Source organism: Cucurbita pepo, chromosome 12 (assembly GCF_057944985.1).
Source record: "Cucurbita pepo subsp. pepo isolate OVF chromosome 12, ASM5794498v1, whole genome shotgun sequence".
Taxonomy (NCBI): Eukaryota; Viridiplantae; Streptophyta; class Magnoliopsida; order Cucurbitales; family Cucurbitaceae; genus Cucurbita; species Cucurbita pepo.
The window spans coordinates 2,867,063-2,894,727 of NC_141809.1; the positions used below are offsets into that span (position 1 = coordinate 2,867,063).

General features: G+C 37.8%; 2 protein-coding genes and 1 pseudogene across 2 annotated transcripts; 1 reads left to right on the forward strand and 2 right to left on the reverse strand.

The window, feature by feature from the left end:
- The first annotated feature begins 1,121 nt into the window (after positions 1–1,121).
- Positions 1,122–1,769, forward strand: LOC111807011 (auxin-responsive protein SAUR36). Its single transcript, XM_023692575.2, has one exon. The coding sequence runs from the start codon at positions 1,155–1,157 to the stop codon at positions 1,653–1,655; it is 501 nt and encodes a 166-aa protein (XP_023548343.2). The 5' UTR covers positions 1,122–1,154; the 3' UTR covers positions 1,656–1,769.
- Positions 1,770–13,873: 12,104 nt separating this feature from the next.
- LOC111807406 (putative xyloglucan galactosyltransferase GT14 pseudogene) lies at positions 13,874–15,611 on the reverse strand (annotated as a pseudogene).
- A 2,479-nt stretch (positions 15,612–18,090) lies between these two features.
- Positions 18,091–21,742, reverse strand: LOC111807118 (selenium-binding protein 1). The gene is made up of 7 exons (XM_023692696.2): positions 21,544–21,742; positions 21,011–21,206; positions 20,379–20,606; positions 19,862–20,093; positions 19,652–19,759; positions 19,261–19,533; positions 18,091–18,524 (listed from the first exon to the last, which is right to left on the reverse strand). Exons 1-7 carry the CDS (start codon positions 21,668–21,670, stop codon positions 18,243–18,245), a joined length of 1,446 nt encoding a protein of 481 aa, XP_023548464.2. The 5' UTR covers positions 21,671–21,742; the 3' UTR covers positions 18,091–18,242.
- Between the last annotated feature and the right edge of the window lie 5,923 nt (positions 21,743–27,665).

The following is a 27,665-nucleotide window of genomic DNA, read 5'->3' on the forward strand; positions in this document are numbered from 1 at the left end:
CTACACTTCCTTTATGCTAGCTCGAATTCGCTTCTTGAAGACCAATTTCACCTAAGGGGTTCCATGATAGCAGGTTAAGACATAATAATTGACCTAGCTCACCTAACCATATTAATTAAATCGATCTTTGGCTTAGAAATAACTAAAATTGACCACACAGTTGTCATACTAACCTCAAATGCTCCTAAAAAATGTAGAAAACGGCTCGAGAACGATCCAAAATGATAGAAAAACGACTCAAATGCTCCCAAGGCTTCAACCGAGCCACCTAAGCCAAGGAAAATCGAGTTGAGCAATCATGCCAAGCTACCGACCCGAGGAGTTAATCGCAAGAGGGAGTCAACTAGGCTAAGCAAACGCGAGCCGACCGAAGATGTGACACCCGCATAAAGAAGAAGTACATAAATGAACCGAGACCACATCTGAATGAGAGCAATTTTAAGGATAACATGACTAAAAAAGGTTAAAAGAATGGAAAGTCGTTGCCTATACAAAAAAGGTGCACGTTTTCAATGGTTTAATCATAAGAAATTCATAGAAGTTCAAATCACTAAAATTTTTACACCCAAACAAATAAGAAAAAAGATAGAATCTATATTAAACCCGAGATGATAACGTTACTTTATTATCCTTTTTTTTTATTTAACAATTTGATCATTGTAGTCCGTTTCGACGAGATATTTAAATTTTGGGACATTGTAATACGAGATTTTATATTCTAACTTAAAATTGTAGGTCTTCTTTGATCATTAAAATATTTAAGAGTATCGATTCGAGTTATTTTTAAATTCGTTCTTTTCCTAACTCTTAACTAAACCTTTGATCCACTTGGTAAAATACTAATTTTTTTTTTTTAACTTATCCTCATATGCGAGTTGAATAGCATGCATAAAAAATTATTTTCCACGTCACCGCCAACCCAAAATAAATAAATAAATAAATAAATCGATTCCGTATACAATAAGTACTACGGCCTTTCGAAAATTATTAAATATTACATAAAATTATATTTATACTATGAACAATACCAAAAATAAAAAATAAATAATAATAATAATAATAATTAATTAATTAATTAAATTATGTATTTAGTCTTCTCCATTATGCTTGATCCTTCACCAATTCATCTCCTTCTCTCTCTCACCATTTTTCTCATGAGAAAGCTCCGAGGCTTCAAGCTTCGAAAGCGGCTCGTTCTATTCTCTCGATGGCTCTGTCGAAATATCCGACCGGTGACTCGATATTATAGGCTAAGCCAGGAGGACTCATCGCCCGAGCCCAAGTTGTCGTCAAGGCTTCTCAGCTGGAGCCACCGGCTGAGTTTCCTCCGACGAGCTGAGTCGGTCCGGGAGAAGCCTAACCCAGTGCCGAAAGGACAGCTGGCGGTCTATGTCGGTGAAAGCGGAGGAGAATTCAGCCGGGTTTTGGTGCCGGTGGTGTATTTCAAGCATAGGCTTTTCATTGAGTTGTTGAGAGAGGCAGAGGATGAATATGGGTTTGAACATAAGAAAGGGATTACTTTTCCTTGTGGGTATTCGGAGTTTGAGCGGATCCTGACCCGGATCCGGGATTGCCGGCACTGGAGGAGCTCCGGCAGCTGCTGCTCGCCGGAGGAGGAGGATGTGTGGAGGCTTGAAGCTCGGTTAAGAAGATGAGGGATTAGTGGTTTTGGATTTTTTTTTTTTTTTTTTTTTTTTTTTTTTTTTTTTTTTTGTGGATTTTGATGTAAATTATTTTGATTGGTTAATACTTGGCTGAGTTGGACTTCTCATTGACTTGAATTGAATAATCATAAATAATTAAACTAGTGTATACGAAATTCAGATACATATCGTTTCAATCGTAGATAATCTAGATTTTTCAGTTATAGGTTGTTCAACATAAGAATACTGTGTATAAGACTCGGTTTGGTTCTTTGAGTCATCAGGAGTCTTACGTTTGGTTTTACTGGACTCACTTGAGTTTGGTGTTAATTATTCAATTATACAATGAGTTCACTTGAATTCACGATAGCTATTTACTTGGCTTCTACTACAATTTGACGGACTTTGTCAATGCAGTCATAATTCAACCATATATGAGGCATAAACCTCTGACACATGGAAACGAGTACAATATCATCTCTCACTTATATTCCATCGAGCTTGATTGACACTACTGATGACACCATCTGATAAGGAGTCGTTTCAAGGGAAAGTACGATTCAAATTAATTTATTGATAGAATATCTCAAAGCAACAACACTTGTTTGAGATTCGAATCATTTCATGAGAAAGATCGAACATGTCAAATTTGAATTACACAAATACTCTTTTTACTGCATGCCCAACAATCCTCTCCTTGAACAAAATACACCATAGAGCATCCTCCGAGCCTTATAGAGGCCTCGAACAACCTCTCCTTAATCGAAGTTCGACTTCTTTCTCTTTGATTCACTTTTGACTACAATTTCGATGCTACAACTTTTTTATTTAACAATTAATGATTATATTATAGCTGAAAAAGTTAAAAGCGTGACTCTGATACCATGTTAGCATCACTCCTATTCCATTTTGGAATTACAATATCATGGAATACAATATCAATCATACTGCTATGCGCTGGTAAATTAAAACGCTCATAATATCATTTTCCCGTCCCTATCTATCGCCCAATAATCAATGCACTTCCATTTCCTTTGTTTCTTTCCTTTGCACCCAATCAATGGCGTCGTACTCCATGCAGATCGTCTCCTACAATAACCCCTCTGCCACACTGATCCCTGTACAGCCATAACCATATGGAGGAGAAGCTCTTCAGAACTGTTAGATGAACACGACTCTCCACAATGGTATGATATTGTCCACTTTGAGCAAAAGCCAGATGGCTCTATTGATCGCTACAAAGCACGTCTGGTTGCTAAAGGTTTTAAACAGTAGTATGGCGTTGATTATGATGATACCTTTAGTACAGTTGTTAAGCCCACTACCATTGGACTCTTATTATCTCTTGCTATTTCTCGTGGTTGGGCTATTCGGCAGATTGATATTCAAAATGCTTTTCTTCATGGCTTTCTTAATGAAGATGTTTATATGAAGCAGCCCCTGGATTTGTGGATTCTCAACACCCTGGTTATCTCTGCAAGCTGGATAGCTTTATGGCCTTAAACAAGCTCCGCGTGCCTGGTTTTCTCGCCTTAGCTCCAAACTATTACAGCTGGATTTTACACCTTCAAAGGCTGATGTCTCTCTTTTTATTTTTAACAAAACGGGCATTCAGATGTATATCCTCATCTACGTTGATGACATTATTATCATCAACTCATCTTCTACGGCTACTGAGAAACTTCTTACACAACTTCAGGATGATTTTGCCGTCAAGGATCTTGGTATTTTGAGTCATTTTCTTGGTATTGAGGTCCGCCATACTTCCAGTGGACTTATTCTGACACAACATAAATACATTCGAGATTTATTAGCCAGAACCAATATGCTCACCTCCAAAGGTGTGGCCACACCTATGCTTCCGAGTGAGAAGTTGATTTGGTAATCAAGTCTTAGATTACTATCCTCAAGGGCACCATGGCGTAGATAAGGAAGGACGGCCAGTATACATTGAGAAGTTGGGAAAGGTGGATTCCACAAAGTTAATGCAAGTCACTGATCTTGATCGCTATCTCAAGTACCATGTACGGGAGTTTGGGAGGACATTCAGGGTCAAGTTTCCTGCCTGTTCAATAGCTTCCAAGAAGCACATAGATCAAAGCACAACAATCTTGGATGTCCAAGGAGTGGGACTTAAAAGCTTCAATAAGACCGCTCGGGAGCTCATCTCCCGCCTTCAGAAAATAGATAGCGAGAACTATCCAGAGACCTTGAATCGTATGTTCATCATTAATGCCGGTTCCGGATTTAGAATCCTGTGGAATACTGTAAAATCTTTTCTAGATCCAAAAACCACTGCAAAGATCAATGTTCTTGGAAATAAATACCAAAGCAAGTTGCTGAAAATTATTGATTCCAGTGAGTTGCCAGAGTTTCTCGGAGGCACCTGTACCTGCGCCGATCAAGGAGGATGCATGCGTTCTGATAAAGGTCCATGGAAGGACCCAAATATATTAAAGATGGTCAACAATGGAAATCATAAATGTTCAAGTAAATCTGGGGACAACATGGGGAATCACTCACCTGATGTTAAGGGTGTCTGCTCCATCTCTCATTTGAAGTATTCACCACTCTCTCCTCTCCATGAGGTTCCGATTATCAAGAATATTCAAGTACCTTACAATGAGGATTGTGTCCCGGTGGTTGATAAATCTGTGGATTTTACATGGAAAGTGGTATCAGAGCCATGCCCTAAACTTAGTCGTGCCAATAGAATGGTAAATTCTCAAATATCGAACAAGAACTCCAAAAGAAAAGGAGCCAAGCCTCCTCGAAGGCAGTCAAAAATGACTAAGACTCCAAAGGAGTCGAGCCTTGATTAAGGGGAGGCGCTCTTTGTTCGAGGGGAGGATTGTTGAGGATTATTGGGATTGGGAGTGTCCCACATTGGTTAATTTAGTGGAAGATCATGGATTTATAAGTGAGGAATACTATCTCCATTGGTATGAGGCTTTTCGGGGAAGCCCAAAGCAAAGCCATGAGAGCTTATGCTCAAAGTGGACAATATCATACCATTGTGGAGAGTCGTGTTCGTCTAACAAGAACCACTTGCTCCACTGATTTCTGCTTCGCCATTTTCACTTCCTAAGATTCTCGAGGAGTTTTCTTCAACTGTAGTTTGTTCAAGACGAATCAGTTTCTGTTGGAGGTCATTTTCCACAACAGAATCAAACAGTACGAATGCTTGACGAACGATTCAGCTATGGCGTCAGGTATTTATGTTCCGTTTTACGCTGGCCTCTCTTTCCACCAAGTGCACCGCACAATCGGCCTGGGAGGGAATCAAATCCCGTAGGGTCGGTGTACAGCGAGTGCGAGAATCCAACATCAAGTAGCTGCGGAAGGAGCTCTCGGAGATCCACTTTAAGGACGGCGAATCTGTCGATGATTTTTCAATGCAGATCACGGGGCTCGCCAACAGCATCACCACCCTCGGTGGTGGCATCAACGAGACAGAAATCGTGAAGAAGATGTTGCAGGTCGTCCCCGATCAGCTCGAGCAAGTCGCGATTTCAATCGAGACATTGTCACCACCCTCGGTGGTGGCATCAGCGAGACAGAAATCGTGAAGAAGATGTTGCAGGTCGTCCCCGATCACCTCGAGCAAGTCGCGATTTCAATCGAGACATTGCTTGACGTGAACGACCTAACAGTGGAAAAGATGACCGGAAGACTACGTAACGTCGAGCAGCGGAAGAAGAATACCACTTCAGCTGTTGACAAGGAGGGCCGTCTACTCCTCACGGAGGAGGAATGGCTTGCACGCCTAAAGCTCCGCGACAACACCGGTGAGAGCAACGGGTCCTCCTCTAGTCGCAAAGGCGGTAAGAAGCCATGGATGTCCCACGGGCGCACGCGCGGGAAAGATGGGAATCAAAAGAAGGAGTCGACCAATGGCAGGCCGATCCAATGCTCGAACTGTGGGAAGAGAGGACACCTTAGCAGAAATTGCTGGAGCAAGCTCAGGAATAAGGAGAAGGCCGAAAAGGCCCATGTGGCTCAATCCGAGGAGGACGAGCCAGCTCTCTTCATGGTAACTGCATGCGTCCCCAATTTCGATTCCAAATTCGACGACGATGTTGAACCCGAGAAAGAGCTCCAGCTGGGCGTAGTAAAGGTGGCACCAGCTGGGGAGCCAATTCAACTGGAGGAGGAGCGAGTGTTCGCTCAGATCGGCGAGAGGGACGAGCAACACGAGCACCGGCGATGGATCCTTGACATAGGGGCAACAAACCATATGACCGGGGCTAGATCTGCGTTCTCCAAGCTCGACTCGGGGATCCGTGGGACGGTGAAATTCGGCGACGGCTCCGTCATTGAGATCGAAGGGCGCGACACCATCCTGTTCGTCTGTAAGGGAGGCGAGCATCGCAAGCTGATCGACGTCTACTTCATCCCGAGGCTCAAGGCTAACCTTGTGAGTCTGGGTCAACTCAATGAGACAGGTTGCTTCATTTCCATCGAGCGCGGACTACTCAAAATCTGCGATAATCAACAACGGCTGCTCACGCAGGCAAGGCGCACGACAAACCGTCTTTACATACTGGAGTTAGAGATAGACCAACCCGTCAGCCTCTCGGCCAAGACCGAAGAGGTATCTTGGAGGTGGCATGCAAGGTACGGGCACTTAAACTTTCCTGCCCTAGAAAAGCTACAGAAGAAGGAGTTGGTGCACGACATGCTAGAAATCAAAGGCATGAACAAGTTGTGCGACGGGTGCCTCATCGGCAAACAGAGGCGCACACCCTTTCCGTCTCGAACATCCTACCGAGCCGATGAGCCGTTGGAGCTTGTACACGGCGATATCTGCGGGCCCATCAAGCCGGCGACCCCAGGCGGTAAGAGTCTCTTCCTTCTGTTAGTCGATGACAAAAGCCGCTTCATGTGGCTGACCCTACTGCAAGCGAAAAATGAGACGGTAGAGGCGGTTAAGCGCATTAAAGTGCGAGCGGAGGCCGAATGTGAGAAGAAGATGCGAATGCTGCGCACAGACCGAGGCAGAGAATTCACCTCAGCAAGTTTCAGTAAGTACTACGACGAGATCGGCATACAACAGCACCTAACGGCGCCCTACTCCCCCCAACAGAACGGAGTGGTAGAGCGCCGAAATAAGACTATTGTCGGAACAACGAGGTCATTGTTGGTGACGGTCGGGATGCCTGGAAGATTCTGGGGAGAGGCAGTAATGACGGCTGTCTATCTCCTCAATCGGTCACCAACCCGAAGCCTCGACGGGAAGACGCCATATGAGGCCTGGTACAACAAAAAACCAATAGTACATCATTTCCGCGTGTTCGGCTGCGTTGCATACATGAAGGTAACACGTCCCCACCTCACCAAGCTCGATCCCAGGGGGCTGAAGGTCGTCTTCATCCGCTACGAACCCGGGAGCAAGGCGTACAGACTCTATGATCCTGTAGGGGGGCGAGCTCACGTGTCTCGCGACGTCGTCTTCGACGAAAGCACCTTCTAGCAGTGGAATGACGTGATCGAGGCAGACCGTAATCCAAATCAATTCACGGTGGAGTACCTCGTCACCGAGCCTGAAGAAGGAGGAGCCCAGCATCAGGAGACGTCACCGCCGCCAGCAGGTGCACCACCTGAACCAGTGGAATTCGCAACACCACGGACTGCGGATTCGACGCTGGATGCCGATCACGACCGGAGGATGGATGACCTAGTGGGAGGAGGTGAACCACATGGACTGGCAGCGCGCGAGCTCGAAGAAGTGGCCGAACTACATGCCATCAGTGCAGATGAACCGAACACCTTCGCCGAAGCAGAAAAGAACCCGTGCTGGTGGAAGACAATGCAGGAGGAGATGACATCCATCACCGAGAACCAGACGTGGAGTCTGGAGGATATGCCGTCGGGACACCGAGCCATAGGGCTCAAATGGGTCTTCAAACTGAAGCGCAACGAAAAAGGAGAAGTTGTGAAGCACAAGGCTCGTCTGGTGGCGAAGGGCTACGTCCAGAAGCAAGGAGTGGACTTCGAAGAGGTATTTGCGCCAGTAGCAAGGTTAGAATCCGTTCGTTTCTTGCTGGCAATTGCGGCACATTACTCTTGGGAGGTTCACCATATGGACGTAAAGTCTGCTTTCCTTAACGGAGAGTTGAAGGAGACCGTCTATGCTCGACAACCACCTGGCTTCCTGGACAACGACAACCCTAATAAGGTACTGCGCCTGCACAAAGCACTCTACGGGCTTCGACAAGCCCCACGAGCCTGGAACGCGAAGCTCGATAGTACCCTACTGTCACTGAAATTCAAACGTTGTGCCTCTGAGCATGGCATGTACACGTACGGCCACGACAAAAAGCGACTGATCGTGGGAGTGTACGTCGACGACCTCATAATCACTGGAGGCGACGTGGGAGTCCTCGGAAGGTTCAAGAAGGAGATGTCGAAAAACTTCGAGATGAGCGATCTCGGCGTGCTCAGCTACTACCTCGGCATCGAAGTGCAACAGAACTCTTCCGGCATCTCCATCTGCCAAAGTGCATACGCGAGGAAGCTGCTGGACACAACTAGGCTTGTGGACAGTAATCCTACCAGGACGCCAATGGAGGCCCGACTCCAACTTAGGAAGGCCGGCACTACGACGACAGTCGACTCCACCAATTACCGCAACATTGTCGGGAGTCTGCGCTATCTGGTAAACTCTCGTCCTGATCTTGCTTATTATGTTGGCTATGTGAGCAGGTTTATGGAAGCACCTAGGGAGGAGCATCTAGTGGCTGTCAAGCGCATCCTGCGCTATGTAGCTGGAACCAAAGGTTGGGGTGTAAGATATTGCGCAGGGAGCGGAAAGGAGAAACTCAAGCTGGTCGGCTACAGTGATAGTGACATGGCCGGTGACGTTGATGATCGTAAGAGCACCAGCGGAATGATCTACTTTCTCTTAGGCGGCGCGATCTGCTGGCAATCAACAAAACAGAAGGTAGTTGCGTTGTCTTCCTGCGAAGCAGAATACATCGCCGCTTCGATGGCAGCAACACAAGGGATCTGGCTTGCACGACTAATGGAAGAACTCATCGGGAGAGAAAGCGATCCACCAATGCTATACGTAGACAACAAAGCTACGATCTCCCTGATCAAAAAATCTAGTTTTGCACAACCAGAGCAAGCATATAGAAATCAGATTCTACTACATTCGAGAATGTGCAAATCGAGGGCTCATCATGATTGATTTCATCCGAACAGAGGAACAACTTGGAGACATTTTCACCAAGTCCCTGGCGCGGGTGAAATTCGAAGAACTACGCTCAAAGATCGGAGTTCAAATAATAAGGTACAGCTTTTAGGAGGAGATTGTTAAATAAAAGCCATGCCTTATTTAGTTAGGTTTGTAAAACATCTGAATTTACGCGAATGGAGGAGCGTGATTCTAGGGGCCATTGTTTTGGCAATTTGGGCGAAGTCTTCGTCCACTTCTTCTATTTTTGTATAATTGGTTTTTCTATTTTTGTAATTAGATTTGTTATTTAAACCATTCAACTGAAGTAAAATAAGATATCGAGTCTTGAGCAAATGTGAGTGAATCTCTCTCCCTCTCTCCTTTCACTTCCGCTAATTTTTCTTTCGAAGAAACCTTCGGCCTATTTTTCGTCGACATTGTCCTCCGAATTGCCAGAGTCAACAGATATTAGGTGGATGCATTCCAGTTTTCTTCAATCCAGGTACTGCATATTCCCAATATTTATGGCATTTTCCTGAGGACCAAACAGCATATTCTGTGTATATACCTGTGAGGGATTTGAGGATCTGGAGTGGGAGTATTGAGGGGATTTTGAAAGGGATTTTGAAAGACAGGGAATCCGCCATGAGAGAAGAGGTCATAAGAATGATTCCAAGAATAGTTTATGCAGATCCCAGATCGAGTTCGTGGGATTTTGAGGATGCATTTGATTTAGCCATTAAAGGGATTCTTGAAAGAGTTGAAGATGTTAGAAGGAAGATCAGGGAGGCGAGAGATCCTGGTGAAGGATTTGATGACCCTCGTGATTCTAAGTATACATTTTCTATTAAATAAATCTCACTAATTTGTGAAATAAATCTCACACAGGAACGATAGAATGTTCTTATATCAAAGACTCTACTTGCGTCGTTTTCGTTTTTTCGAGTTCAGTCGTGGTTTCTTTAATTTCCTCTCTTTGTCCTCGAGTAGCAAACTAAGCTTGTTTTTTTTTTTTACGAAACTTCATTTGGAGCTTCTCGAAACAGCTCATTAGAAATAGCAACTCAACGAAACTTCATGTGGAGCTTCTTGAAAACAGCCCATTTGAGACAGCAACTCCTCATTTCTCCTGTTCTCAGCCACGTTCGACTCAGTCAAAGACGTTACAGCTTCTTTCGGTTTACTCAATTCCCTTCGCAAGTCCACAACGACATTTTTCACTTCCACTTTTGCCTCCTACATTTCGGCTTTATCACGAGTGATTATCTCAATCGTACGTCTTAGACTCACTACCTCTTGTTGGACTTGATTCATATTCACATCAAGTGAATCTCTCTTCTATTGAGTTAACATCTCTGCATCTTTCTCCTCTCTCATTAACTCTTCCACTAAACCATCCGTCTCCATTAATAACTCATTCTTTTTCTCACACCTTCTTCCATTTTCTTTACAAGCTCATACATTTCCTTCCCATTCTCTTCCTTCTCCTCTTTGAGAGGGAAAGAACTCTCACTCGGCTCAGCCACTTTCTTCTCTAACCCTTCAATCTCCATTTCTAAATCTTTCTTTTCTTTTTCAATATCTACTCTCTCCTTCGAAAGACACTCGTTCGTCGATTTCAACGTCTGCAATTGAGACTTCTCCACAGATTTACCCACGGTAGTTTTGAGTTGTTTCTCTGAATCTCTATTCTCCTTCTCATGATCCGACAGTTTCTTTGGCTCGTTTGCCGATCGTGTGGGCTTCTTCTTCGCCATTGTTTTGGGACTTTGAAGGGATTACCGCTTGCATTTGCATCATCTGTTTCTCATGTTCAATCTGCATTTCTACCCTCCTTTCTCTCCCTTCCATCTTTTTCTTCTTCCATTTTCTCTTCATTCTCATCCTCTTTCTTCTTTCTTTCTCAAATTCTCTTTCCCGCCATTGAAGCTCTCTCTCTTCGAGCTTAAGCTCTCTATTATCCAGTTGTTCATCCTTCTTTGATTTTCTCGTCTCTAATATAGCGATTTCGTCAAATCCGCTGCATATTACCTCATTTCCAACGGCTTCCACTGCCTCACGACTACCGTCATCGTCTTTCGCATCGCTATGTTCTTGTGCTTTCAGATCTTCATTTTGGGTCATCAAGAGAATACCTTCGTTTGTTGCGTCATCCAAAGCTAGGTTGATAGTTTCTTCCACCTTTTTATCGGCTCGATAATCTCTTGCAAAATGCCCCACTCTGCCACAAGTGTAACATTTGTCGGAGTTACCATCATTCGCATAGTGAGAATATTTTTTACATTTGTAGCACTGAATGTTGGAATAAATTGGTCGACTGCCTCTTCCTTGACTGCGTCCTCTTCCACGCCAATTTACTTGGCTCGACTGTCTCGTCTCCTTATAGTATCCTTCATTATTGCTGCCTTGACCACCTCGACCCTTTCTGTGACTTCCACAACCACAACCTCTACCTTGAAAATTTTGAGAGTAGAGTACCTTTTCATCTTTGATCGATGCCTTGGTTTGAAGTGCTTGATCGAGTGTTTCCTCCTTCTTCTTCTTACGTTGCTCGTGTGCCTCAAGAGAACTGGCGAACTCATCGACCGTGAATGTCGCTAGGTCCTTTGACTCTTCTATCGCACATACAACATTCTCAAAGTTGTTGGTTAATGACCTCAAGATCTTCTCCACAACCCGCGTCTCAGATAACATTTCTCCGTTTCAATTGAGTTGGTTTACTATAGTCTATACACGCGTGATGTAGTCAGAACATTTTCTGACTCCTTCATCTTCATGCTCTCCAACTCACCACAAAGAGTTTGGAGACACAATTGCTTGACTCGATCGGTTCCTTCAAACACTTTTCATAAAGTGTCCCACGCTTTTTTTTTTTTTTGAAGTAGTTACACTAGCAATCTTCTCAAAGCCCGACTCGTTAACGGCTCAAAAGAACATGTATAATGCCGCCTTATCCTTTGATCGCAACTTTTTTAACGCCTTGTTTTGTCCTGCCGTATAACCCGTGGTATCTTTTGGTTCTTCGAAACCTTATTCGACCACCTCCCATGCATCTTGAGAACCGAGAGAGCTTTCATTTGGATGCTCCAATTCTCGTAGTCTGTCTTCGTTAATAGTGGTAGCGGCATTTGACTATCACATTCGCCCTTGGCTCTGATACCAATTTGTTAAATAAATCTCACTAGTTTGTGAAATAAATCTCACACAGTAACGATAAACGCTCTTATACCAATTTGTGAAAATACTACTCGATGTCGAGGGTGGAGAGACAAAGAACACTGAGTTTTTCTAATGGTGGAGAGACAAAGAACACTGAGTTTTTCCAAGGGTGGAGTGAGTTTTTCCAAGCGTGGAGAGATCAAGAACAATGAGTTTTTCCAAGGGTGGAGAGACCAAGAACACTGAGTTGACCAAGAACAGTGAGTTTTTCCAAGGGTGGCGAGACCAAGAACACTGAGTTGACCAAGAACAGTGAGTTTTTCCAAGGGTGGAGAGACCAAGAACACCGATGAGTTTTTCTAAGGGTGGAGAGACCAAGAACACTGAGTTGACCTATAAGTGAGTTTTTTCAATGGTGGAGAGACAAAGAACACTGAGTTTTTCCAACGGTGGAGAGACAAAGAACACTGCGTTCCAGGCAAAGAACACTTCGATCGTTTTTCGAATGGAAAGGAAGATTTAGGAGTGAAAAATTGGAGAACCCACTGATTCATTTGGGATTATGATTCACAGAGTAAGAACTGTGTTCATATCTCCTTCATCCATTGGCATTTGTTTATATGATTGTGTACATAAAAAGAATGTTCCCCATGTAGAGGTGCATATACCACAGGGCACATCGAGTCAAATATTAATACTATTTTTTTTTTATTATTGAAATATTAACATTTGTCGGTCATACAAACATTAACTTTTAACCAAACTGACAGTAAGACCACCTATTTAGCTGGCTTTAGCTGAAACTTTTTTTTTTTAATCTAATCTAAACTGGCTTGTGAGGGCGTTGTGGTATGATGGACAGTGAAGGAGGAGATGGAAGATGATAGAATTTGGGTTTTGACTCTCGATTTTTATGAATTTATAGTGTCTTTCATTGCTCGATGGAAATCCTCTCTAAGAAGTATTTTCCAATTTTTACCTCTAATTTCTTCAATTTTTTGTTTAACGTAAATGAAATTGATTTATTTATTTATTATTTTTTTTTAAATTGTTCCACATTTCAGTTTGAATTGTCTGACATTTAAAAGGTAAAAAATTCATGAACCTTAGAGCATATAAAATTAAATATTTAATATTCCATTCAAGATCAATTTTATTTCTAATAAATTAGTTAGTTTAATGTTTTTTCTTAAAATATTTAATTTTAATGGGCTATTAAGTATATAATTAAAACCTTAGGAATAATTGAATTAAAAATTGAAATTTCATAAATTATTATCTAAATTAATAAAAACTTTCTATTTCTATCTAAAAAAATATTTCTAAACTTTCAAAAATTTAATAATACTCTTAAATTTTAAAAGAAGTCTCAAATATACCTTTGTTGTGAGTTTTGGATGGAAACGTTACTATTTTGTTTCAAAAATATCTTATTTTAAAAGTGTTTCAAAAAAACCTTTAAACTTTAAAAAATTTAATTAATACCCTTCAATTTTTTTAAAAGGTTCAAAAATACCTTCCTATTGGTATTATATTTAAAAAAATATTTATGAAATTGCAAAAGTAGATGAAAACGTCGGTCGACGGCTTACAAATTATCTTCAAAATTCTTATTTTTCAGTTTTGTATTCACAAATTCTAGCCTATTTGATCACACATTAACATAATTAAAAATAACACTTATTAAGAGAAATTAAGAAAAAAAATTGAGAATACTTTTTAAGATTAGAAATTAATAGATATATTTAGAACATATCCTTAGAATATGAATGGAATTCCATCATTGGAATGCCAAATTAAATTTGTTTCTTTTTTTAATTTGAACATAAAATTCAAATGCATATTTATTAGATAACATAAATTATATTAAAAAGAAAAAAGAATGAATTTGTTAGAAATTTAAGGACCTAACTCATGAACAAATGGAGCGATTGGAGGAAATATGAACACAGATCTTAATTTGTGGAGCACAATCCCAAATGAATCGATGGGTTTGATCCAATTTTCACTCCCAAATCTTCATTTCCATTGTTTTTCATTCAAAATCTCCAACATTTTTCTCAGTCTTTACTGGAAAATGTATACTTAAAGTCATCAGGATCATCAAATCCTTCACCAGGATCTCTCCCCTCCCTAATCTTCCTTCTAACATCTTCAACTCTTTCAAGAATTCCTTTAATGGCTAAATCAAATGCATCCTCAAAATCCCACGAACTCGATCTGGGATCTGCATAAACTATTCTTGGAATCATTCTTATGACCTCTTCTCTCATGGCGGATTCCCTGTCTTTCGAAATCCCTTTCAAAATCTCCTCAATACTCCCACTCCAGATCCTCGCATCCCTCACAGGTATATACACAGAATATGCTGTTTGGTTCTCAGGAAAATGCCATAAATATTGGGAATATGCAGTACCTGGATTGAAGAAAACTGGAATGCATCCACCTAATATCGAATCGAATATTGATCTTCTGGTGTATGAATCTCCTGGAGGTTGCAAGCAGAAGATCGAGCTCTGAAATGCTTTCATGGTGGTGATAGGATCATCACAGTTAACACCATTGGAACTGCAATCCATGAATTTACAGAGTGATGAACCTCGACATTGCTTGATTACCATACCTCGAATGGAGTCTATGAGGTCCGGCCGTGGAGCGCCGATGAAGGTGAATAAGTGAGGGCGCCGTCTAGCTCTCATGAGATTCTGCCATTCAACAACTTCGCTCCGTTTGGATGGATGAAAATAAGTCGGATACGGAATCGCAAAATCGTTTTTCCACGAACTCGCTTCAATAGAGAGCATCGTCATGTTGTGAGATTCAGGCAAGAATCTGAGTATACTCCCCCAATCAGAAGCTTCATCCGTTTTCCTTCTGAAATCCCAAGAAATTCTTCCAGAAACGAAGAAATGATCCCTCCCAAACATCCTCTTCCACTCAGGTTTTTCAGAAATCAAACCAACAAAATCCCTAGCAGAAGAATCCCTAGCCGAGATATTCGGATTCCATAGGTAACGGCTGATATCGAGGCCAGCGTAAAACGGAACATAAATACCTGACGCCATAGCCGAATCGTTCGTCAAGCATTCGTACTGTTTGATTCTGTTGTGGAAAATGACCTCCAACAGAAACTGATTCGTCTTGAACAAACTACAGTTGAAGAAAACTCCTCGAGAATCTTCGATTTCCGGCCCGAGGCCAGAGTTCTGGAAATACGGACACATATCGGACTTATCGGTTCCTCTTGTAAGAGATTGGCAGTCTCTAATCAAATCGAGATTAAATCGACTCGGAATGTCGCGGATGAACAAGTAGCGGCCAGAGCAAGGATTCTGGAGAGGTAATTTGTTGGTGGAGAAGACAGAGGAAGCGATGAGGACGCCATTGTCGGAGGAACGGAAAGCGGAGTAATCAAAACAGAGAAAAATCCAGATTAGGGCGAAGGAAGTGAAAATGGCGAAGCAGAGATCGGTGGAGCAAGTGGTTCTGAAGAGCTTCTCCTCCATATGGCTATGGCTGTAGAGGGATCAGTGTGGCAGAGGGGCTTTTGTAGGAGAGGATCTGCATGGAGAACCGACGCCATTGATTGGGTGCGAAGGAAAGAAACAGAGGAAATGGAAGTGCATTGATTAGTGGGCGATGGAAAGGGAAGGTGAAATGATATATATTATGAGCGTTTAATTTTACCAACGCAGAGTATGCTGTGATTGACATTTTTCATGGTTCCAAATTTTACCATAATGGAAGTACAACTTAAACCAAAATTGGAATTGTAACAGCCATAAGATCAGAGACATTATTACATTACATGCATCTAAAATCTTTTAATAAACCTTGTAACATCAAAACAAAAACATTAATATACCAAAATGAAAGTTCGTCGTCCGTGCAAACACGTTTTACTAGTAAGTGGGTTAATCGGTAATGGACTTAGGTAATGAAAACACACCGTACATGAGACCAATTGTTTTAAAACAACATAGTATGACCTTGAGTTCTTTCCAGTGCGATGGAGCCTTGTGCCACGGTCATGCTCGTCCAAGGTATGTTGCCCATGACAAGCTCAACCCTTTATGTCTTTTCATATCCTAGTGTTTTACTTTTTGTATTTCTAGGAAATATGATGTTTCATAAATACCATGTCTAGGCCTGTCAGACATGAAATGCCTCAAAATGTACTATAGGGGGATACGACTCAAAATGTACTATAGGGGGATACGACTAGTTGTTAACTTCTACCTAGGGGTGACCTGCAACCACCTAGGTCCACAATAGTCCCCCTCATCGGGAAGAGGCTACTCCTTATCTCATCCAGCTAAATGGTCTGTACAACGTGGGTCTCACATTCTTCATGCTAAAACGATTAGAAGCAGTCGGGTCCTAACCAGGAACCCCCTGGTCCCCCACGAAGCTATGACACCATTCACAAATTTAGGTCTATACTTAGTTCTTGTCACTCTAACCACAAATGTGTAGGCTTATCATAACAGTGAGTCATGAAAATCAACTAGGTGTGCACAACTATCATCTAGCATCATCATGCATAATTCTGGCAAAGTAAACATACATGTTCAACGGGGTGATAACATCCATCAAGCTCCCAGAGCGCAGGGTTCACAAATTCTTATCCGCCTTTCAGCATGAATTGAACATATACATTTATAGCAAAAGCTTCAAAGCATAATTGTAACATTAAGATAATTCTCATAATGCTTCATATATTACATTCGTACTCAAAATAATCAAATTACCTAAAGTCATTCATGGAAAGCTACCACCTAAGGTAAATTCACTAGCATGCATACATTCTAAGCGAATCCTATAAGTATATGTTTCTAAATACCATGTGGTGACTTACATGATTGACGCGTGTATGTTGGTGTAGCGTTCCTATGCGAATAGGGTGGCTAAAAATATTGATTTTTCTCAATTAGGTCCTAATTCATATAAAAATATGGTTAGGATTGGAATCCTAGTGGTATTTTTCTCACTACATAATTAATTTATGGTCATGGGAGACAGTCGACACGTTTTACTTTAACTTCCACATTCTCTAATTATTTATTCTCGATCTTTTAGACAATTATTTGATTAAAGTATAAACTCAATAAGTTATTATGGAAGTTTACCGATATTCTATTGGAACACAATGCATTTTTTGATCGACTTTTAAAAAAAAGTACCCATATAAAATTTGATTGTTTTTCTTAAAAATATATGAATTTGAGACATGAACGTTTTTGGAACGTTCGTTTATGTTAAAATGACGTAAGCAAACATAAGTCTAGAATTTTAGAAAAATACATTCATGCTTCACACTACCCACAAAGACTAGCACTCATTTTTTTTCAATTAAGAAAAATCCTCTTGTTACTTCTAGTTCCTCCAAATAACACTATGTTTGGCTATTCGGTGTCACGATCACATTCTTTTGGTAGGAGACAACGATTATGCACTACTTGTTCTAATCCGAGACTAAGACAGTCGTTTAAAAATTGAACTTTGCAAAGAACATTGATGCGTGGTCGAGCCTCGAGTCACGTTTTGAGAGAACATGTTTTTATAAAATGTCTGTGAAAACAATGATTTGCAGCTCATTTGAAAGAAAACATTTTAGAAGTCAATTGAATAAAAAACGTGTGAACAATGGATTATGACATAAATTTAATGACTACTTGGCCTCCTATATTACATTTGGAGACATTTCATAATAATGCAACGTAAAACATGTACTCTACGAAGGCAGAGGTGCATCTACGGTAAAATAATAATAATAATAATAATAATACTTTCGATTTTATGTTTTTCAATCTGCTACCAACACCCAAACACACGTCTAAAGACGTTTTATTAAAACCCTTGATTTCAAATTTATGTTTTTCGATTGTCTACTAAAATAGTTCACTTTGTTGGATGATGAAAGTCCCACATCGGCTGACTTAGGGAATGATCATAGGTTTATAACGAAGGAATACTCTCTCTATTGGTATTGGTATGAACCCTTTTGGGGAAACCCAAAGCAAAACCACGAGAGCTTATACTCAAAGGGGACAATATCATACCATTGTGGAGAGTCGTGTTCACCTAAAAATATATGAAATAGGCATATAGACTCCATCATCAACATTTTATTAATATCACTAATAGAAAGACTGCTACAGTCATATTATGAAACACTACTATGACCATATTATGAAACACTACTACCAGCACAAAGTTTTTGGTCATTGAGAAATTTCTTAAACAGACATGGCTTCAAGTTAAATCCATATGTCTGAAGTGCAATCACCTCCAGGATATCTCATCTCATGGGCCAAGGAAGGCCCATCGGGCTCGGTCGCGAAGTCCACGAAGAAATTCGGGTTAACAGCGAGCCCACCTTTGTGTGTATCGACATCAATCTGCAGCATATGGGAACCTTTCTGCACCATTTCAGGATAGAACTGACGATCCCATGGGCTGAAAAGGGAATTTGTCACATAAAGACGTTTCCCATCCAAACTTAATTGTATCATTTGAGGTCCCCCTCTCAAACGGTGTCCCTGACATTCCAACGAAGCTACAAGATATCAACAACTCTTTCAAATTGTCTATGTCAAGTGTCCTATGTATGAGCTCTACTTCGTCCAACGTTAGTTGTCTTAAGGACCGAGCTAATTGTCTATTTGTGATGTCCCACAACGAATCATAAGAACACTAACAACACCTTCCGTCTCAATCAGACATGGCACAGATCATGTCTAAGAGTGAGTAGAAGTTTACGCATAAAACGAGTTTAGAGTAGAAGTTTATGCATAAAACGAGTTTAGACTCGGGTATTACTTTGATTTTTGAAACCCACATGTGCTCTACTAACATGGTAATGAGAAGAAATTTGATATTTTATTGTGTTCATCGGATTGAAAAGCTTATGTGAGATCCCACGGACGCTGAGAGGAACGAGTGCCAGCGAGGACGTTGGACCTCGAGGGGGGTGGATTGTGAGATCCCAGATTGATTGGAGACGGAAAAGAAACATTCTTTGTAAGGGTGTGGAAACCTCTCTCTAGCAGACGCATTTTAAAAACCTCGAGAGAAAGCTCGAAAGGGAAAGCCCAAAGAGGACAATATCTGCTAACGGTGAGCTTAGGCTGTTACAGCTTAAGTTAACAAGAAACGGTGGGTTTACTCATTTAGCATTTTCCCAAACACTAAAGAAGTTAGTAAGTCGAAGGATCGAATTTTGGTCGTAATATTCAAAATTATAAAGACCGATAAGTTGATAGTAGAAATGCAGACCTGGATTTGAGGGACATCAAACTGGAATGTTGTTCCATCTTCTGCCTCAGCTACCACAGGATTTCCCTTTTGAATCAGTCCACCAACCCACACTTGACCCACTAACTTGGGACTTTTAGGGTCCTCAATGTTATACTGTCTCACATCTCCATGCAGCCAGTTCACAAAGTACACAAAGCGATCATCAAGAGAGATGAGAAAATCAGTAATGAGACCTGGCATTTCAGGAAGTATCCAATTTTGAACCTTTAATGGTTTTACTGAAATGGAGACCTGAACAGGTAAAAACCAAACAATCATCAAACAGAGTCGTCTAGAAGTTGGAAGATATTTGAATATAACTAAGTAGAACAAGCACAAAGATGGGTCCGGAATTCATTTTTGTCCAAACCTCGTGACTCCACGAATCGTCTTGGTTCTTGTAAAAACGCACCAAATTACTTGTTAATGCACAACCAACATAACCTGTATCTTTGGAAGGATCGTGCAGGAATCTTGTCTGGTGTAAACATAGGCACACACAACAGCAATTGGTGACAAATGAAAAATGTTATAAGCAGTAAGAAAGGAGGCTGCATCTAAGAGGTTATTACAAACTCACTTCCAAGGGTATAAGGCCAGTGTCTCCAAGATCCAATGTTTGTTTCAGCTCACCATCGGGCCAACTATACACATGAAGATGTTTCCCGTACAGACCATCGGCAACGTGTTGAAGGTTGAAACCTTTTGTGAAAGCAGAAGGAGCACCCCATGATGAGCTAACCATTGTTTTGTGCCGTGGTTGGTACCAAAAGTCATATCCAAATAGGGGACTATTCCCTGGTTTTTCCCACCTGGTTTATAATTGGTGAAGCAAAAATTGATCAAGAAACGCTATGCAAACTGAACCAAAATGCAATGGCAAAGTGGATCCAATATCAAATATGTTGCCTGAAATCCTCGAATTCATCAATGCCTAAAATCTTCATTATCCGCACTTACAAATTAACATGTAGATTAACCATATTGTGAAACACAGAAGAAAGAAAATCATTGGCTCATCAATTTATCAATCAAGCCACAAAAAGGATTCAACAAAAAAGAGCTATTTCTTTGTGGATAAGCAAAATATCAAGTACCTTCCCTTAACATTAAATTCTGAATCGAGAAGAAGGAACCCACTTCCTGCTGCGTTTCCATCTTTGTCTCCCAAACATGACACCATTATATCACCAGAAGCAAGGCAGTGAGACGTGTGAGGGAAAGCTAATCCAGTTTTCTGTATGATGTCTTCAGGTTCAACAACCTTGTGCAAAGATGGAGCGCTGGGATTTGATTTCGTGTCAATCACATATATGCGACCCGATCTGCAAGTGAACAGAACCAACAATGAATTTACACAAACACTTGATGCCAATCTTTGAAATCATGAACTTCCCAGTTACTCTTCGTTGAAAATTAAATCATCTCGACAAATGCTATTACATTTAAACTGTTGTTGAAGAGTAGAATTGGATTCTTCACTTAAGTTCTTCACTCGCTTTAATTTCTAATTCCTAGTATATCCCAGACCAGGCCAATCCAAAAATCACTCGTGAACTTGGACGTTTGATGAGAAAAACAGAATAAGTTCACATGCACTCAAGCGATAAAGCAGTTTAGAAGATCCTTGTTCGTTAAAAACACTTGACAGTCTCAAAATTTCTAGAAATTTTCTGTAAAGAAAAGGAGAAATCGTTTTAAAGTTCAAAAGAAAACTTCGATATCTTACACAAGCGACGGAAGGATCAAATAGCGGCGATCTGCAGTAGGATCTCCATGACAAGAGCTACAAGAGTTCCACCCAGAATGATGCAATTCATCCCCAAGATACGGTACAGGTAATCGATGGATAACTTTAGAATAATTAGGAGAATTAGGATCAACATCCACCGTCGCCAGATAGTCAGGCTTGTTTCTCCCAGTCCCTGTTTACAAACAACAATTCAGAACAAACATCCAAAATAGTTCCACCATTAATCCAACTAAAATCAAACACTAAATTTCTCCTATCTCTCTAATCTCTCTCCCTCTCGTACAACTCAAACAATTTCTCAAACAGACTTCAAACAGTTCATCCAGAATCAACTCTAACTCATTTTGCATAAACACATCAAGAAACAAAATCAAGCTACAAAATCGGCGAAACACACTCTCAAATCTCCATCAAACTGTCAATAAACTAAATTTAAAAAAAAAAAAAAAAAAAAAAAAAAAAAAAAAAAAAGATGAAGATAGTCCAGTGGTGGTGGTAATGAACGTTACCGGTGTAAACGGCGGTGACGTAGATCAAAGTCTCTCGAGGACCGGACATGGCTTCGAGAGGAGTGGCGTAGCCCGGTCCATGGCGGCAACAGGCATGGCCATTCCCGTTCCTTGCTTCATCCGCCATAGCTCCTTCCCTTCAAGAATCGATCGCTTTCTTACCACAGATAAATATGGATAGCAAATAAAATAGCAATTTCACAGACTTCACAACGGACACTATAAATAACGACAGCTTTTCTTTATTTATTTAAATATTATTATTAAAAAAAAAAATAGTTAAGAATAAATTAACAATATTTTGAGAATAATTTATATTTTTTAAAAAATAAAATAAATCTGAAATGGAGAAATCTAAAAAAAATAATAATAATAATAATAAGTGTAAGATAATATTTGAAACAAAAACATAAAAATAATATTAAATAGTGAATTTAATAATCTATTAATGAAATGTTATATGAATATAGTAACATTTTTATTTGAAGGAAATATCATATAATAATTAATCTAAAATAGTATATAACAAAAATATCTAAAATTATTATCAAATAGGTTATGAAAATGGGTTTCTAAAAAAATCTTGATATTACATTTCTTTTTATTCCATTTAAATATCAATTTTTTCTTTTTAAATTAAATAATTAAATGCTTCCTAAAAAAAAAGCAAAAACTAAAAGTAGTCAAATTTAAGATAAAAATAAAACATGCCCACCAAAATTGAACTTATTCCAAATATAATTAAATTAAAATATACAAGTAATTTTATATTTAAATAAAAATGTAAATATGTATTTGTTCATACAAAATATTTTAAATTTGAAAAAATTTTAAAAATGGAAGATTTGTTTTATAATTAAAAAAAATATTCAGGGACATATTGGTTTTTTTTTAATATATAAAGTAATTATTGGTTAGAATTTAATATTCTTGCTAAGATTTTATTTGGAATAAAATTACATATTGGGTCCATATGCATGTCAAAAAATGGCAGTAACCAAATATGTCCAGGAGGGATGTATCTGTAATTTTACTTTTTTTTTTTTTTTTTTTTTTTACTAAAATACTGTTTTTTTCTTCAAATTGATATCTGTCTTATTTTTGTAGTTCCAAAGCATATCCTTTTAATTTCTAAATTTTGAAAAATAATTTTACAAAAAAAAAAAACATCCAATAATTTTGCCATAAAATTAATTTATTTGAATATTATCCGACGGTTGAACTCATCCACACGTGTCTAAATTCGTGCGTGTGAGCTGTCGATTTCTTGGAAATAATAACGTGGAATTTTCTTACACTGTTCTTACAATTTTTGGCATTTTCCTTTTCTTTTTTGGATGGTTCATCAGTTTAAATTGTTTTTTTCTTCTTTTTATTTATTGATTTAGACAAATAAATAAATAAATAAATAAATAAATATATATATATATATATATATATATATATATATATATATATATATATATATATATATATATATATATTAATCTTTATTGATTCAATCTTTTTTTTCGGGTCCAGTGATGTATGTATGTGTATATGTGAACATGGTCTGTCTGTCTATCTATATATATATATATATTATTAAATTTGATAAATAATATTAAAACATTTAATTTTGATAAGTAATATTGACGGTAAGATTTTTTTTTTTTTATAAAGGTAAAGAATGTTAATGTTATTTTTAAAATCTTATGGATATTTTTTAAATCTAGTATTATTCATAAAAAAAAATAATTTTTTAAAATGTTAAAACTAAATAAAATATTAATAGTTTTCTTTTCCCCGAAAGATTAAGGATATTATTAAACTTTTTAAAAGTGGAGAAATATTTTTTTTAGATAAAATAGAAACTTTAGGGATATTTTTATTAGTTTAACGATTAAATAAGGCTAAATTATACCTAAAAAATACCCTTCAATCTTGTCATTATTTTAAAAATACTATAACTTTTTTGAAAATTCCAACGTTATCCTTGACTCTTTATAGAAGTTCCAAAACTACCCTTTAAATTTGGACCTTGAACGCTATGGTAGTGACCTAAACAATGTGGTAATATAAATTTTTATTCTAAGTTACGATTACACCGTTTCAAGTCTCAAATTTTGCCAAAACAACAGTGAATGACAGTGATAATCGCACATCAACAAGAAATAAAGGGGAAGTTCGAAAAAAAAATTACATCAACAAGGTATACTGTCGTTTTTGGCAGCTCAATTATAGAAGTGTGTTTGAATGGAGTAACTTTATATTGGGTGACATCAACATCATGGAATGACTCGTGTCAGTCTGTGAGGATGCGGCGGTGGTTTTTTTAAATTATTTTTGTACGTATTATATTATTATTATTATTTTATATTATCGAGAAAGATAACAACGTGATCCAAAATAAATAAAAGTCGTAAAGAACAATCCTATTATTATTTTATTATTTAATAATTTCTTCCCACATCGCTATATCAGATGATGAGGTTGCGACCATTAATAAAGGCAATCAGACTTTGAGGTTTAATTCATCACGTGGCAGTCTAATCCTGGGAAGGATATAATTAATAATTAATTAATTAATTAATGGACTTAAAATATCTAATCTTCGTATTAATTAATTAATTAATAATTGGAACGCAATCACTTTATTAATAAAATATAAAATCCACCGCATCACAAATCTCTAATTTTCGATATTAATAAGGTTATATTTTAATTTTTAAAAATTATGTTGGTAATATTATTGAGTTTATTAAGACATTTTATTTATTTAATTTTTTATTTACACATTAATACCAAAGAAATAAAAAAAATTATAATTAATTTTATTCTCCATTCTTTTTTCTTTTTTTTTTTCTATTCTAAATCTTAAATAATACGAACAAAAAATTATATAGATTTTAATAAAGATTATTAAATAGTTTGTATATAAAGTAAAGAATTAATTAAATTTAATGGATGTGATTATTTAGTGAAGGAAAGAAAGTCAATTTCTTTTTTGAAAAGTAACATAATAATATTAGTAATAATAATAATAATAGAGATCCAAATTTGGTTGGTGATATATATCCATAATATTTTTCTTTTAATAAATATTGCGTGATAATCCAAAATAAAAGGATAAATTATAAAAAAAAAATAAAAAATAATTAAAAAAATCCGGAAATGATGAGGTATCAATCTTAATTATAAATAGAAAGATTTTTTTTTTTAATTTTTTTTTATTAAAATACTTGATAGATTTATAACTAAGGAATGCTATCTCCATTAGTACGAGACATTTTGGGAGAAATATAAAGCAAAATCATGAGAGATTATATTCAAAGTGGACAATATCATACCATTATGGAGAGTCGTGTTCATCTAACAAGAAATGAGCAAATGTGAGAACGCTAACTGAAAAATACCCAAGTACGATGGCCAATGATAGATAATGTACTTTGTCACTAAGACTTAATTTATAACCCCACTTTGGGGGTTAAATGTAAAGAAATACGACCCATTATTAGGGGTTAAATGTAAAGAAATACTCAGTAATACCCCCACTGTTGGGGGTTAAATGTAAAGAAATACTCAGTAATGACCCCATTATGGGGATCCCAAATGCAATGACCTATCCTTTCAATCTATTTTGAATGCAATAACCTATCCTTTCAATCTATTTTCCTACGGTATTGTCCTAACGGGTAACTTGGATGTGTATCATATACTCTACACACACCCATTAGAACTAGTAACCGCCACGGCAACATTATGTAAAACAAAATGATCGTACCCCTGCCCATCGTGATGAAAATAATGCATGAGTTCCCAATATTTTTCCATTTTTGACATTATTAAATATAACCCCGTTATCGTCCTACATTCATATCACATCTTTTCTCATTTTTCAATTCTCATGTCATGTATAATTCTAACGGGGTTATATTTCATTTCATTTATCGTGATATCATATCATTTATAACCTGTTGTATACATACAATTTAGAAAACATAACATAACACTCCATGCTTTTAACATGTCATTTCATAACGTGCAATTCATACAACAAATACCTCAATGGTCACATAAAACAATCTAAACATAACATATTACATCACAATATATCGTATTATAAACATGTCATATCGTAAACACTTCGTGGTCATATCGTTCCCTAACTTATCATAGCCTTAACGTTCTTATACCTATCGCAGTCATATCATTACGTGAACGTACCTTAGTCATATCATCACAAGAACGTATACTAATGCTATCGTTCTATCAATCTATCACAAACCTATCCCTTTCTACCCATATCCTAACCATATTCTTTCATCAATCTCTCCTATCCATAGCACTTTGGTATGTAACATAACTTTAACGTTTCATGAACGTATCTTACTCCTATCGTTACATTTCGTCTTATGCATCCTTCTCGTATCCTATCTCAAACATATCCTTGAACACATCGTACCGTAATTATTATCATACAATTCACATATTATAACATATACATAACATATAAGAAGCATATCAATGCACAGACAATTCATACATATCAATATATATGACACGTGCAGAACCATGGGGCACGTGTCAACATCAAATATAACCATGCCGATAGTAAGGCCACTTACCTGATTAGCTCAGGCTGATGTTAGTTTCAACCTATGTGAGCCCAGACATCAGTTTCAAGTTTGAACTTCTACAAAATTATTTCTCTAATTTATATTGATCCATGTGTTATACTTCATGCGAACGTTAGAGTCTTTGCATAAGTTAAATCTTGAAATATTTATATATGCTTGTTACAGGATTATTTTCATACAAACCATTTAATACCCATTAACATTTTCCAGATATTCTATTTTCTCTTGCGGTGTTTAATACCCTTTAACATTATTTTCCAGATATTGATTTTGGGTTATTACACAATATTATTCAAAACCATGTATGTTATCCTAGTAAAGTAGAGTTGGAAAATACAGTAAAAAGTGCATTTTTGTTTTTGCTAAGTTTCTTTGCAATTATACGTCGTTTAGAATCATTCAAGCTAAAAAGTGTTCTTGCCTGTATGCACTTTAGTGATTCCTTATCATTTGCTATCAGAACTTTCCCTTGGGTTGATTTCTTATTACCATAGTTTATCCTACCCAGTGCCTTAACAATGTCGTTGCAACTATCTATTATCTAGTAACTTATTTAGGCAGCCACGACCAAGCTAGGATCTTTTTAAGCTTGGGTCCACCAGATCGAACTTCCTCTTCTAATCAAACGAGGAGCCTAGCTTAGCGCGGTGCCTTTATGTTCTCCTATAACTTTATTTATCCACTCTACTATCCGTAGAGCAATGACTTAATTTGTATGCATGTGGGCAGCTACAAAAGCCCCAAACGTCAATCTTCAACTTAACGATGAATCTATTTGCCTTCTTTTCCTTCAAATATACTAACTCGAGAGTTGAAACCTTCTCGAGAAAAACAAAAAAATAATTATTCATAGATACGAATAAAATAAAATAAAAACAAATAAATATCGAAAAAACTCAAAAGGGAAATTTTTTTAAATTTTTTTTTTTTTTTTTTTTTACATAAAAAGGGAAATTAGAATGAACATCAATTAATTAGATTATTAAATGGAATCCTTCTCATGATTGGACTGCCACGTCACAAATTCAAGCACTTATCTAATTGCCTTTACACATCAAATAAAGTTTGATGAATATAGAATTCTTTCTGTTTATTTATTTATTTATTTATTTTTAATGACGTCATTATCATATATTTACTTTTATCATTTTAAAGGAAAATGGTTATGTTTTTATTTTAAAAAAATTTTAATTTGATTTATAGTTCTATCACTTAAAATTATAAATTAATAATTAAATTAATCCACAAAATTCATTTGATTTTTTATTTAAAAGAGACTGATAAGAATATCGACACTCAAAAGTTGCAAAAGTGGTTTCTACTTTTTCAAATCCCGTCTTTTCATCCATGTTTTTATTATTGGACCTGTGTGTCAGCTATTATTGATCAAAATGGGATAGTTCGTAATAAAAGTTTATACTCGATAAATTTAATCATTTATGAATATATAATTTATACCGTTTGTTCATCACTGTAATATTATTTGTAAATATATACTCGGTA

What these genes read in the sequence shown, in the direction of transcription:
- LOC111807011 (XM_023692575.2), top strand. Translation starts at nt 1,155, where the DNA reads ATGAGAAAGCTCCGAGGCTTCAAGCTTCGAAAGCGGCTCGTTCTATTC.
- LOC111807118 (XM_023692696.2), bottom strand. Translation starts at nt 21,670, where the DNA reads ATGGCGGATGAAGCAAGGAACGGGAATGGCCATGCCTGTTGCCGCCAT. An exon ending in CGTCACCGCCGTTTACACCG is followed by an intron (nt 21,207 to 21,543) that starts GTAACGTTCATT and finishes GTTTGTAAACAG; the next exon opens with GGACTGGGAGAAACAAGCCT. An exon ending in TTGATCCTTCCGTCGCTTGT is followed by an intron (nt 20,607 to 21,010) that starts GTAAGATATCGA and finishes GTTCACTTGCAG; the next exon opens with ATCGGGTCGCATATATGTGA.